General features: G+C 42.2%; 1 protein-coding gene across 4 annotated transcripts in view; it reads left to right on the forward strand.

Annotated features, from left to right (window-relative positions):
- zfhx4 (zinc finger homeobox 4) overlaps positions 1 to 14,501 on the forward strand; it is a 288,475-nt gene that overhangs the window by 270,811 nt on the left and 3,163 nt on the right. For 3 of the 4 annotated variants that reach the window (XM_038809648.1, XM_038809647.1, XM_038809649.1), the window contains exon 10: positions 13,565 to 14,501. This exon is cut by the window's right edge and continues 3,163 nt beyond it. In XM_038809648.1, the coding sequence (XP_038665576.1) occupies positions 13,565 to 14,501 (937 nt within the window). Of the gene's footprint in view, positions 1 to 6,987; positions 7,259 to 13,564 lie in introns of those variants that run through there. The other variant, XM_038809650.1, reaches the window with a different exon arrangement.

The following is a 14,501-nucleotide window of genomic DNA, read 5'->3' on the forward strand; positions in this document are numbered from 1 at the left end:
GCCAATATTTTCATCCTGTGAATGATACGTGAATATAAAGAGAAGATAGAATGTGAACTGAAAGCAAAGATGTAGAATTAAAAAAGATGCATTTATGTTCAACATAACATCTTAAGAACGTAATGCATTGCAATACATACATCCTAAAAGGTAACTATCTTTGAAATGAGAGCTCATCTTGTGATGTGTTCGTATTTTAAGTTTAAGATATATGAAACTGTACGTTGTGAAAATGAAATAGTCACTCTGCAGTACATTGAACTACAATTGAAAGGAGGTGTTTGAAGCTTTTCTAAATGTAGATGAACAAATGCTGGTGCACGTATAAAAGTGGAAGAAGAGAGTTATTAACACTCGGACCAAAGAAAGAAATGTAAGTGTAAGCAAAAAAAAAAAGTTGAAGGCTAAATTTAAATATTTTAATGGTTGAAAACATCTAAATTAATCTCTTGGGACTGAAGATATATGTGTCCAAAATATATTTACAATTTTACGATCATATAAACACAGCTGCAGCTGTAAGATACACTTAAAAGTAGCCAAGAGAATTAAGTATTTTTTGCACAGATATATGTAACAAGCTAAGTTTTTTGGGGGAGGTAAGTGATGATAACTAATGGTCAATAGGATGTATATAATAATGGGGGTAAGATAGTAGAAGCCTTATAGGTAGACGTGAAGAATGGTTATGAAAAAAAAAGAATCAAGAATACTTCTGGCAAGTAAGAAAAGCTACAATAAATGACTGTGTATCGTGATCAGACCTTTATCAGGGACAAAATGGACAGACCAGGACTTTTCAAAGACGATGGTAAAGCCATTGGCTATTTCATCGAGACAATTAAGTACTAATACTTAAAATGTAAAGCAGGTATTATGTGCATGTTACATTTGATTTAGCAATCCGAGTAAACACGTTAACAACTATAATGTAAGTGGGGATCTGGGTTCATTAAAATGATATAGTTACTTATGATATTGAAACAAGGCTAAGTACAAAAATTAAAGTTTAGATGTGTAAAGTTTCAGAAGAACGAGCCATTGAGCATTCATCTACACAGGGCAGATTCAGTGGGGGAACATCTGGACACCAAAACAATACTACAATTATTTTCTTCCTTTTCACCAGTTTCTGACTCCTCCTTCAGCTCCTGCTGTCCTGGAGTGATTGACGTATGGTTGTATGAGAACTGGGTCACCAACGTATCTGATCCAAGTACTCATTGTTCACGTGTAATAGTGAGTTTTGGCAGACTAGTCAATGATTGATGATGTTAGGGCAAAGACTTTTCTTCACCCAATATGTATAATTAAAACAAAATAGTACAGATGCTGGAAATCTGAAATTTAAAAAAAACAATGTACTGGAAATGCTCAGCAGGTCTGGCAGTATCTGTGGAGAAAAAAGTAGAGTTAACATTCCGAGTTGAATATGGCTCAAATTTGGCTCAAAACGTTAACTCTGTTTCTTTCTTCACATAAGCTGCCAGACCTGCGTATTCACATCCCTGACCAATGACACCCATACTGCATTCTGAGTGCAGATGAACTAACTCAATGCAGTAAGTAGTCTTACAACACCAGGTTAAAGTTCAACAGGTTTGTTTCGAATCACTAGCTTTTGGAGTGCAGCTCCTTCCTCACCTGAGGACCACCCCAGTCCGACACTGGCATCTCCACGTCATAACTCAATATAGACAATGTAATGAAGCCAGAGGTTCCCTAATCTAGATGTTTACATCGCCTCCTGGTTAAACAGGTTAAATCAGAAATATTTGGAAATATATAAAGAAAGATGATATGTAATGAGAGCTGGGTGATGTACAAAAGTTGATTTGAGAAAACAAAACAAAATGAGAAGTCAGAGGGCAATAGAAATGCAGATCACAGATTGTAACAAGAGGGCAAACTTTCTCGTTGGCCAAATAAGCAGCAGATGGTATACTGCTGGCCTGCTGGGAAGCTGAAGGGACAGTATAAAAATATTTTAAAGGGTCAAAACTACACAGATGAAGAAAGACCATCAGCATTCTGCCATTTTCCCAACACGTAAAACTGTTTCCTAAATGAGTTCAATATCCGAGCTTCCGCTACACTCCCTGCCAAATCACTACTACTGTTGATTATTGGTTAGAGAAAGCACCACTTTCTGCTGTGCATTATAAATTATTGGCTGAATTCAATGTATTTTTACATCAGTGATCAGATAAAGAGAGTGCAAAATCCTAGATGCAGCAAATACTATTGTTTCAGAAACCACACATATTTAAGGGTCAGCAAAGTATCTGTTGAAAAATCTCTAGAAATTAATGTGGTGATGTTTGAAGTATTTGCACAACAGTGGAGCACCAAGTGCTTTTACTCAGTGTATAGTTGGGAAACCTGCAAGTTCTGAACTTGATCGTAAGCAATTTCCAGACGACTCAATTGTAACTGACACACACTCAAGGTTCCATTCTCAGCCCATTCTGTGGTAGCTGAGGCCAATATTAGGAATAATCTACTTGGTCTTTGCGAACACCAGACATCAGAGGTCCTTTATCTTATTTATCATAGAGTCCCTGCAGTGCAAAAGGAGGCCATTCGGCCCATCAGGTCTGCACTGACCCTCTGAAAGAGCACCCGCCCTGCGCCCAAACGCCACATTATCCCCATAACCCCACCTAGGGCCTATTTAGCATGGCCAATCCACCTAATTTGCACATCTTTGGACTGTCAGAAGGAACCAGAGCACCCGGAGAAAACACACGCAAACACGAGGACAAAGTGCAAACGCCACACAGTCACACAAGGTCGGAATCGAACCCAGGTCCCTGGCGCTGTGAGGCAGCAAAACCACTGTGCCACCATGCTGCGTCAAGTAACTTGTGCTGCAAAGTCTGCACCTGCGAGGTTGAGTGTAGAAACAAACTCGCCTGTTGACATGCTCATTCAAATCTCGCACATGAAGCATAACCACTTGGAAACATTCTAGAGCAAATGGCGTGTCAATACGTGGGTTCCAACTTGAAGAAAACCATTTTTGTGAGGTAACAAAAATGCCCATGGAATCATTCCTGATGATCCCATCAAAACTGTAAATTACCACCAACAGCAAACTGGTTAAGATATGCAAACTGAAGTTAAATGTAATTATTCAAATCCACTCCCTACCATTAAGTATGAAGTTCTTTACATAAATACCAAATTCCAATGCGTGCCATTGAATGTATTGGCCTTTAGGAAATTGACTCAAGATTAATGTGGAAGAATGCGGTTTCAACCCATGGGACACTGGCACCAGCACTGGGGAAAGAGAGGGCTGCTCCTTTGGGATAAACTTCATTTGAACTATGCCGGACCAGTGTACTGGTGAATCACATAACTAGGGCTGTGGAGACGACCTTGAACTAATCGTCAGAGAGTTCAAATGAGAGGAAGTTTAAAAAGTCAAAAGAAAGGACGAGGCAATTTTGCAGGTAGCAATATGGGTAATGAAGTGAAATTAAAATTTGAGAGTAAACAGCAAGAAATATAAAAGCAGTAAGAGCTTCTACAAGTATATAAAAAGGGAGAGAGTCGCTAAAGTAAATGTTAGTCCCTAAGAGGGTGAGACTGGAGACTTAATAACGGGAACCAGACTTTTTAAAAATACATTTAGAGTACCCAATTTGTTTTTTCCAATTATGGGTCAATTTTAGCATAGCCAATCCACCTACCCTGCACATCGTTGTGGGGGTAAAACCCACACAAACACGGGGAGAATATGCAAACTCCACACGGACAGTGGCCCAGAGCCGTGATCGAACCTGGGGCCTCGTGCCATGAGGCAGCAATGTTAACCACTGTGCCACCGTGCTGCCCAATAATGGGAAACAGACTTTGAACAAGTATTTTGTCTATGTCTTCATGATAGAAGAGAAAAAAACCATCTCTGGAATAGTAGAAAATCAAGTAACAAAGGTGAGGGAGAAACTGTGACACAAACCGTGTTGACAAATTTATTTGAGACATTTGAGGATGTAACAAGCAGGGTGGATAAGGGCGAAACCAGAAGATGTTATATATTTTGGATTTCAAAATGACATTCTACAAGGTGCCACATAAAATATTATTGCACAAAATAAGGGCCCATGGTGATGGGGCTAATATATTAGGATGGATAGAGGATTGGGTAACTAACAGGAAACAGAGGGTGCAATTCAACGGCCTCGGCACACCCGACTTAGTGTCAGGACGAGGTTGTCGAATCTCGCAAGAAGGCTGTTGCAAGATTCAACAGAATCTCATGAGATTTTGCGATCTGGATCTCGCTGTCGCTAGATGAGATGTTGATGTGCACATTTATATGAGCCAATAGGCTCGGGATTCACGTGCTATGTCTGGGAGACCTCGCCAGGGTGCCGTTTAGTACTGGTTTGCACAAATGTGGACCAGTCATGACTGCACCTGGGGGTCTCCCAGACACTGGGTAGTCAACCATTGACCAGGGTGGCACCTTGGCATTCCTGGCATGTGTGCACATGGCACTGATGGGCACGGACAGGGAAATGTTTTAGTTGAATCATGCCCAGAGTGTCAGGATAAATGGGTCCCTTTGAGGATGGCAAACTATAACTTGTAGAATGCCTCAGTCGTCAGTGTTGGATTCTCAGTCATTTACAATCTATGTTGGATGAAGGGAACAAGTGTTTTATAGCCAAATCTTCTGATGATGCAAAGATAGCTTCTAAAGCAAGTTACGAAGAGGACACCGAGCCTGCAAATGGATATAATTAGGCTAAGTGAGTGGGCAAAATTGCCAGATGGAGTATAATGTGGGAAAATGTGAGGTGATCTACTTTTGTAGGAAGAATAGAAAAGCAAAGTATTACTTAAATGGAGAAAAACTGCAGAACACTGCAACTCAGAGGGATCCTGCTGGGTGCGATATACCGGCCACGTCTGTCGGAATCTGAGCGTGACGCAGCCGGTAGATGCTGGGAGAAGCCTCCCCCAGGGTTCCCGACAGCCATTATGCCTTGCAAGATCTAACCAGAATGGGTGGACCCAGTTCGCATAGCGCACCTGGCATCTGTTGGTCTCCCCAGGGAGACCTCAGCTGGATGCCAATTAGTACTGGTCCACGCAAATGTGTACCAAGCGGAATGGCGCCTGGGGGCATCTTTCAGGCCACTGGAGTCTCCTGTGTGTTCAGGGACAGGATAGGGTGGCATCCGGGCATCTTGGTACAGCCAGGCTGACGCCTTGGCCCTGCCAACCTGGCACTACCAAGGTGCCCAGGTGGCACTCAGGCTGGCAGGGCAGTGCCAGGATGGAAGTGCCACTGCCAAGGGTCAGGGCTGGAGGGGAGGCCATGCCCATGAAAGGAGGGACGGGGGGGCATGAAGGATGGAGGGTGAAGGGCTGCTATGAAGGGGCCTCCAGATGATTGGGGGGGGGGGGGCGGGGGCGGTGAAGGGTGGGATTCCTGAAGGGGGGTTGCAGAAGGGGACGTGGGAGACCTGGAAAGGAGTGGACCTCAGTGACCCCATAGCAGGGTGTCCTCATTTAGGAGGGATGGGGAAGTGCCTATGCATTTGGGGGGATGACATTGCCCATGCGTGGGGGATGTGAGGCACCTCAAGCTCACGTAGAGATCGGGGCACCCTTTGAAAATGGTGGCTCAATATCTGAGAAGTCGGTCTGGCCAGCGAGTTCAGCTCCCCAGTGATAAAAAAAAATTCTTCGAAGTGTGGGCTCCCCGGATCTGAAAAAGTGACTAAGTGTGGTTAGATAGTGGTGGAGAACTTGCCGACATAGCCAGGGAGAAACTCCCAACCAAACCTGCCTGAAATTGCACTTTGAAACTTTTCCATTAGACCACGCCCGCTGTCTTCATACATAAAACACAAAAAGTAAGCAGGCAGGTACAGCAAGTAATTTGGAAGACAAATGTAATGTTGCCTTTATTACAAGATGGATGGAATATAAATGTAAGGGTGCCTTGCTATAATCGCACAGGGCTTAGGTGAGACCACATCTAGTGTACTGCCCGCAGTTTTGATCTCCTTATTTAAGGAAGCAGTTCAGAGACGGTTTACTAAGTTGATTCCATTATGAAGAGGTTGTCTTATGAGGAAAGGTTGAGCAGGCTGGGCCTATGCTCATTGGAGTTTAGAAGATTTAGAAGGTGATCATGTTGAAACATATAATATTCTTGAGGCAGCTTGACCGGGTAGATGCTGAGAGGATGTTGCCTCTTGTGGGGGAATCTAGAGCTTAGGGGGTTTGGCTTCAGAATAAGAGGTCACCCATTTAAGACGAGAGAAGAGGAGGAATTTCTTCTCTCAGAGGATCGTATAAGTCTTTGGCGTTCTCTACCCCAGAGGGCAGTGGAGGCTGAGCCATTGAGCAATTCAAGGTCGAGATGGACAGATTTTTGAACTATGAAGGAGCAAGTGTTATGGGAAGAGATAGAAAAATGGAGGTGAGGCCAAGTCTACATCAGTCATATTCTTATCAACTGATGGAGCAGGGTGAGGGGCCATATGTTCCTTTCTCTCACATTTCTATGTTCCTCACCTGAACTTGAAAGCTAAATCAGTCAAACAATTTCGGAAATGCAATCAAAAATGTGCATGGAGCATTGTGGCAAAGAAGAACATTTCTAAAGTGCCATAATTGTCAAACAAATGCAAAGAATGCATTAACCACCACAAGTGGATGTTATAGAAAAAGTGGCAGACATCAAACAATGAATGAAAACATGCTGCACTGAGATACTGGGAAACATGAGCTGACAACAAAGCTGTTCCAGGGAAGAAAGCACTTCTTCAGAGTGTCAGCTGGTAAGTGGGAATATTTTTACGACAATTTACTCATACAGTACATATACTTCTCATAATAGCTAACAGTAAACTTACTAATAACACTGTGTAAAGTCATACTAACATGATAAAAATACTGTGTCTATATTTCTTAGAAACACTGAAACTTCATAAATTATTTTATCTATTTTTTTAACAGTATTCTGCATTTCAAGCTTAGATATGCTGCAGTTTCATTAATGGAACAGGGCACTTCGCATGTCTACTGATAAGCGATCATTTCCGGCTCCACTATATCTCATAGAAAGACAGTGCTCAGGCACAAGAAGATGTCGTACCACTGGGCAAGATGGATCCAATGAACACTTGCCACTCAAGGAACAGATTTTGTACCATCTTTCTTTCTTTTTTTTTTGATAAACAATTGTATTAAGACATTTTGGCACAATAAACAAAAATAATATAAAACAGTGTGCAAAAAACAGTCATTGTAGTGCAAGAAAACCAGCTCCTCTCCCAGAAGGACCAGCCTAACTACCCTCCTCACCTACCCTAACCCCCCCTGCTGACGATTAATTGTCCGTGAAGAAGTCGATAAATGGTTGCCACCTCCGGGCGAGCCCAAACAGTGATCCTCTCAAAGCGAACTTAATCTTCTCCAGACTGAGAAAGCTCGCCATATCTGATAGCCCGGCCTCCGACTTCGGAGGTTTTGAGTCCCTCCATGCCAGCAGAATTCGTCGCCGGGCTACCAGGGAAGCAAAGGCCAAAACGTCAGCCTCTCTCTCCCCCTGGACTCCCGGGTCCTCCGAAACCCCAAAAATTGACACCTCTGGACTCATCACCACCCTGTTTTCAGTACCCGGGACATATCATCCGCGAACCCTTGCCAAAACCCATGAGTTTTGGACATGACCAAAACATGTGGACAAGGTTCGCCGGCCCTCCCGAACATCTGCCCTCCAATCCGAAATATTTACCCATCCGGGCCACTGTCATGTGGGCCCAGTGGACGACCTTGAATTGAATCAGGCTGAGCCTGGCACATGTTTTGTACCATCTTTCTATGCAGCATTCTAACCCTTCCATTGTTACCACCTCACAGGGTCTTCTGTGTTTTACACCAAATGAGCCGGAGAGTTTGCATCAACAAACCCTGGTTTAATCAGTCCCATGCAATAGATGCCGATATTTCCGTACCACCATGATAGCAGATACCTTTTGGAGGAGGGCATATACCTGCTATGTTATGCCATTGTCAATGTCATTGTGACGTATGATATTACTGAACCGTGACATGGTAACAGTGCATAATATTACAAAACTTCACCTAGAGAGAGCATAGAAATATCATTGTCTTGTAAACCTGGTGATCTAGATGTATTAAAACAAGTAACTATCCCCGATGTTCTTCCAAGATGTTGCTACTGGCAGCATTGCACTCTCTGTAGACTTTTCTGTAGACTTTTCTGTGGAGTTTATGGGATGACGATTCAGTTTTCTGTGTGCTTTCCTCCTTATTCAAAGTACCACCTTTTCTTAGGTCCTTCCAAAACCAATTAGCCAAATGTACCATACAAAAGTTGATATTTTGTTTACCTGTGATATTTTTCTATTTCTGGAAATAAAAATATTTTTTCAGTATTTAAATCTTCTATTTATATAGCACCTTTCGCAACCTCAATGTCCCAAAGGTTTTAAAGCCAGTGAAGTCATTTTGAAGTTTTCAACGTGCAGCCACTGTTTTAATGTAGGAAATACAGCAGCCAATTTGCACACAGGCAATTCCCTCAAACGACAATGTGATAATGATCAGATAATCTGTTCTGTAATCTTGATTGCAGGATAAATATTGCTGGGGACAAGAGAGACAAATCCCCACCTATTCTTCAATGTAGCATAATGCGATCTTCTACGTTCACCAGATAGCACCTCGGTTTAATGCCTCATCCAAAACCAGCACCTCTCACAGTGTAACATCCCTCAGCACTGCTCTGGTGCGTCAGCCTAAACCTTTGGGCGCAAATCTCCAGAGAGGGAATTGAACCCACAACCTTCAGACTCGGGCAAGAATGCTATTGACTGAGTTGACCAACATTGTTCCTGTGTCCTTCTTGTGCAGTGTCAAACTTTCACTCGCAGAGTGGATCCTTCAGCAGAGATACTCACTCTTGTGGTTACAGATATTCCTGTAATGTTTAATCAGTTACATTTTTATTCTTTGAATCGGCTGTTGTAAATTCTTTGGTTTGTGTCAGTTAGATCCAGAAACAAAAATAATGATTTGAAATGAGGAGTTTGCTACTATTTACACAATTATGTACGTGTATATGTTTTCTCCATGTATGTCAGAACGCCGTACATACTTATTCTGACAATTTCTGGAAAATAGTTTAAAGTATGATGGGGGTCATTTTGAATTTGGATGATGGTATAAAACAGTGATTCATCCTCTGTCAGTTGAACAAAATGCAGGTTAGGACCAAGCTGGATGATATCCTTGTTACACTGACATCCAAAGTTAAAATTACCCTTGTTGTCTTTAGTCATGAATTCTGTTTTAGTAGGATTTACGGCTTCACCTTATGACACCACTTGAATTTTCACACAACCCAAAATTTCTAAACCAGTAAAATGTTCCAAATTCCAAATAATCAAGCACTTGACACATTTACAATTTATTTTGTTGCTTCTTTACTGTAGATACTTGGATACTTACTTTCAAATTAATACGGTTCAGTTCATTCAGGTATGTTGAGGGGCTGGTTAGCTGAGTTGGCTGGAGTGGGCTGTAGAATACTGGCAACAAGGAGGGTTCGACCACTGTACCAGCTCAGGTAGTTCTTGATATAGTTTCCCTATATTGCTTTCATGGCACATGCCACAACTAATAACCCCTTGGACAATGAGGATCCTACATGCAGAGAGAGAATAAGAGAAGCTTTAATTATTGCATTTCAGATTTTACAAAAATAGTAAGGAATATAGCCATGATTGAGATATTTTATTATTATTCACCTCTTCTCCATTACAATAAATACCAAATACTTTGTTACAATTATTAGGTTTGTAAAATTGTTATGTTTTGGGACTGTGTCTTTAACTTGAGGTAAAATGAAGGGGGTCATATGACCTGTTCTGGTCTGCCTGACAGAAAGCCCATCCCAGAAAAGTGTTAACGATGGTAGGTTGTGAACAGTTTTGCTTTAAACTGTCTATTTGCTTACAAGATAAAAAAGAGTTGGGGGGCTCAAGAATAACTAACCAGCATTTCCACTGGATACAAGGCCCATGTGATTTGCCTTACCATGGTAATGGCTTTGAGGGGGAAAGGTTTTCTAAGATATTCCGGCCAGAGCCTGGTAGAGACTACGCAGCAAAAGGACAAAATTCTCTATGGTTCGCCATAGGGTGGAAGCTTGTGCTTGCATTTAAAAGACCACATTTGCGAGAAGTTAAAATAAAGTTGCCTAGCTTGAGCTAGAGGGAGGGTCTCTTGTCATGCACTTCTGTAGCTAGAAATATCAGGCTGAGAAAGGAAAACAGGAGTAAATGGCATTCAATCCAGATAGGTAAGAGGTGATGCACTTGGGCAGGACAAAACAAGGCATGGGAATATATGATAAACGGCAGGACCCTTTGAAGCATTGAGGATCAGAGGGACCTTGGTGTGCATGTACACTGGTCCCTTATGAGAGCAGGGCAGTGGATACAGTGGCTATGAAGGCATATAGTATACCTGCCTTTATTAACTGAGGCATAGAGTTTAAGAGCAGGGAAGTTAAGAACAGGAGCCCCAGTGGACAACGGGAACACCCCCAACCCCACGGGTAGTATCCCCACCCTCCTCCAAGGTTTCCAGTCTCCCCAAGCCCAATGCATGTACACCACCCCTCCGTCAACCATCACCACCCCACACAAGGGGGCACTCCCCGAATGGGGCTCCTCTGGCAGTACCAACCTGGTACTGTCACCTGACACCCATGCAATGCGAGCCTGCAATGTCCCTCACCACCTGTGGGCTATGCTCGTCTCTGCTCCCCCGGCATGGTCATCACGGCCAGTTTTTACTTTTGATAACCAGTAGTGATTTGCGCCAATATGACCATCATGCTGCCCAGGGTAGGGTTGGGTTGGGCGGGCGGGGGGGGAAGAGCCTCCAGTGTTGGCGGGACGTTGCAGTGTAAATCAATTTTAAAATATTTTTATTTTATGGAAATCAGGTTCATGCCATTTTTGGGTGTGATCCAGATTACATCACTGGTCCAGGGTGGGGTGTTGTGGGTGGGTGGGTGGTGAGGAAGATCTCAAGCCAAGATCTAGCCAGTGCAAAACCTGTTATGGTCTTGTCACAAGACAATGGCCATAATGGGATTTGTGCCCATAGCGAATGGGCCCTCTAAATTCTGTCCCATGTTTAGTCAATAGTGTTTTTAGTCTTTTGTTACACAGTAAATATCATTAAATGTGAAATTTTGAATCATCTTTCAGCTATTAACTGAAAGTTTGATTTTCTTTTAAAAACTTACTGATCTCTGGAGATTGTAATATTTACATGATGAGTTATGAGCCTGCAATTACAATATGATGTCATCACATGAATGCTTGGCAGACTTGTATCAATTTCCTCACTACATTATTTTAATTAACTTATTTAATTTAAATGGTTTAATGCCGACATGTTTTATTTATTCATTTTTGAGATAAAGGCAAAGATGTCATTGCCGTATTACCCCTTCCCAGTTGCCCTGAAAAGGTATTTGGCCATCTTCTTGAACCACTATCATTCTTCTGCTATTGATGGTCTTACAATGGTGGTAGACAGGAATTTCTAGGATACTGACCCAGCAACGATGAAGGACTGGCACTATACTTCCAACTCACTATGGTGTATACATAACAACATATAACATGTGAGTTGGGAGCGAGAATTAGCTAATCGGCCCTTCGAGCCTGCTCTGCCATTCAAAAAACCATCACTGATCTGACTGGAATCTCCCGCCTACGCCAATAACCTTCCACCCACTTGTTTATCAAGAATCTATCTACTTCTGCCTTGAAAACATTCAAAGACTCTGTTTCCGCCACCTTTTGAGGAAGCGAGTTCCAAACGCTCACGACTCTCTCAGAGAAAACATTTCTTCTCACCTGCGCTAAATGGGTGACCCCTTATTTTTAAACCGGACGCCTAGTTCTACATTCTTCCACAAGAGGAAACATCCTCGCCACATCCACTCTGTCAAAACCCCTTAATATCGTATATGTTTCAATCAAGTCACCTCTTAGACTTTTAAACTCCAGCAGTTACGAGCAGCCTATCAAACCTTTCCTCTGACGCCAACCTTCCCATTCCTGGTATTCATTTAATAAACCTTCTCTGAACTACCTCTAATGCATTTACATCCTTCCTTAAATAAGAATATCAATACTATACACATTACTCCAAATGTGGTCTCACTGGGGCTTGTACAACTGACGCACAATCTCCCTACCTTTATATTCCATTCCCCTCACAATAAATTATATAATTACATTAGCTTTCCTAATTACTTGCTACACCTGCAGACTAGGCTTTTGTGATTCATGCACTGGGACACCCAGATCCCTCTGCATCACCGTGTTCTGCAAACTTACACCATTTAGATTATTTCTCCTGCCAAAATGGACAATTTCACATTTTCACACATTTGCCAGATCTTTGCCACTTACTTAACCTATCCATGTCTTCCATGTAGCCAATGTGCTTTCCGACCTATCTTTGTATCATCAGCAAATTTAGTAACCATATCTTCTATCCCTTCATCCAAGCCATTTAATAAATTGTAAAATGTGGAGGCCCCAGCACTGATCCCTGTGGGACACCACTCATTACATCATGCCAACAAAAAAAAGACCCATTAACGCATACTCTCTGTTTCCTGTTAAATAGCCAATCTGTTATTCAAGTCACTGTGTTACCCCCTACACCACCATGAGCTTTTATTTTCCGCAATACCTTTTGATGTGGCACCTTATCAGATACCTTTTGGAAATCTAATTGCAGTACATCTACTGGCTCCCCTTTATCCACATGCAACCTGATGGAGTTAAGAACTCCAATAAATTGGTTAAACATGTTTTCCCTTTCACAAGACATATTGGCTCTGCCTGATTACATTAAATTTTTCTCGGTGTCCTGCCTGCCAAAAAATCTTTAATAATAGCCTTCAACATTTTCCCTCTGACATGTTAAGCTAACTTGCCTATAGTTTCCTGCTTTCTGTCTCACTCCCTTTTTTCATAAAGGAGTTTCCTTTGCTTAGCCATAATCCTGGGAGTAGTGGTATTCACACGACATTGCTGCTCTTCTTCCCAACGGTAGAGATTGCATGAGGTGACGATGCCTTGGTGAGTAGATTGCAGATGCTGCAGTCACAGTACATTGGTGGAGGAGGCAGTGGTTAACTGTGTCCAGTGACCTGAACGTAGTAGTCAAGCAAAGTCCTCTGCCTGGAATGATCTTAAAATTCTTAACTGTTCTTGCAATTGCACCAGTCTAGGTGAGCGGTAACTATTCCAGCACATACCTGATTTGAGCTTGTGGTGTGAGAATTTTATACTTTTATATCACATAGTATTTACTAGGCTATAATTTCCATTTGGCAGTTGGAATCAGAATAACTAATATATTTAATTCTTAATTTTAAAATAAATTTCATATGTCATTGACTTTTTCTCATTAAAGCTGGATAAATGATTAGTGAAATAGTTATTGCATGTCTGTCATTGTTTTTCAGCTTTATCATCTCCGGGTGCAGGCATGCTTGGGTTTCCTTCTCCAGCTACCGTTTCCCCTGCCCTGTCACTCAGCAGTGTTCCCACCAAATCTTTGCTGCAGACTCCCCCAGCACCATCAGTTCATTTGGTCACACAGCAGGCAGAGCAACAGAACAAGGATTCAGAAAAAAATGGGAAGTCAGCCAAGGTTAAGCCCAAAGAGAAGGATACGGAGAAGGACAAAGATAAAAATCTACTTAATAAAAAAGAAAAGGAAGCGTCAGTCATATCAAACCAAAATGGAGGTGGGAAGTCAATAGACCCTGCTCAGCCGCAGACACTTCAGGCAGCAATGGCAGGTGACTCCAGCTCTTTCCTGGGTGGGCAATTCTTGCCATACTTCATCCCTGGATTTGCATCATATTTCACCCCTCAACTTCCTGGAGCAATGCAAGGAGGGTATATTCCACCATTATGTGGAATGGAGAATCTTTTTCCTTATGGCCCTGTAGTACCCCAAGCTATCACTGGTCTTTCGCCTGGCACGCTACTACAACAGTATCAGCAGTACCAACAAAACCTCCAGGATTCATTGCAGAGGCAGCAGCAGCAACATCAAAAGCAACAGCAACAGGAGCAGCAGCAGCAACAGAAAAAAAATCAAATGGACTCCTCTGGTGGTCAAAATGAACAGAAAAAAACTAACAGATGTTTAGAAAAAGTCGAAGAGAGAAATTCTGCTGCAGAAAGCACAAAAGTGGATCCAGAAAAGGAAAACAAAAGCACGGACTTTCTTGACACTTACATTGTCCCATCTATCAAGTATGAGTATATATGCAGGAAGTGCCAGATGATCTTTACTGATGAAGATGCAGCAGTAAATCATCAAAAATCCCTCTGTTACTTTGGTCAGCCTTTGATTGAACCACAGGAGACAGTGCTTCGCATTCCAGTCAG

Source organism: Scyliorhinus canicula, chromosome 10 (genome assembly GCF_902713615.1).
Source record: "Scyliorhinus canicula chromosome 10, sScyCan1.1, whole genome shotgun sequence".
NCBI lineage: Eukaryota > Metazoa > Chordata > Chondrichthyes > Carcharhiniformes > Scyliorhinidae > Scyliorhinus > Scyliorhinus canicula.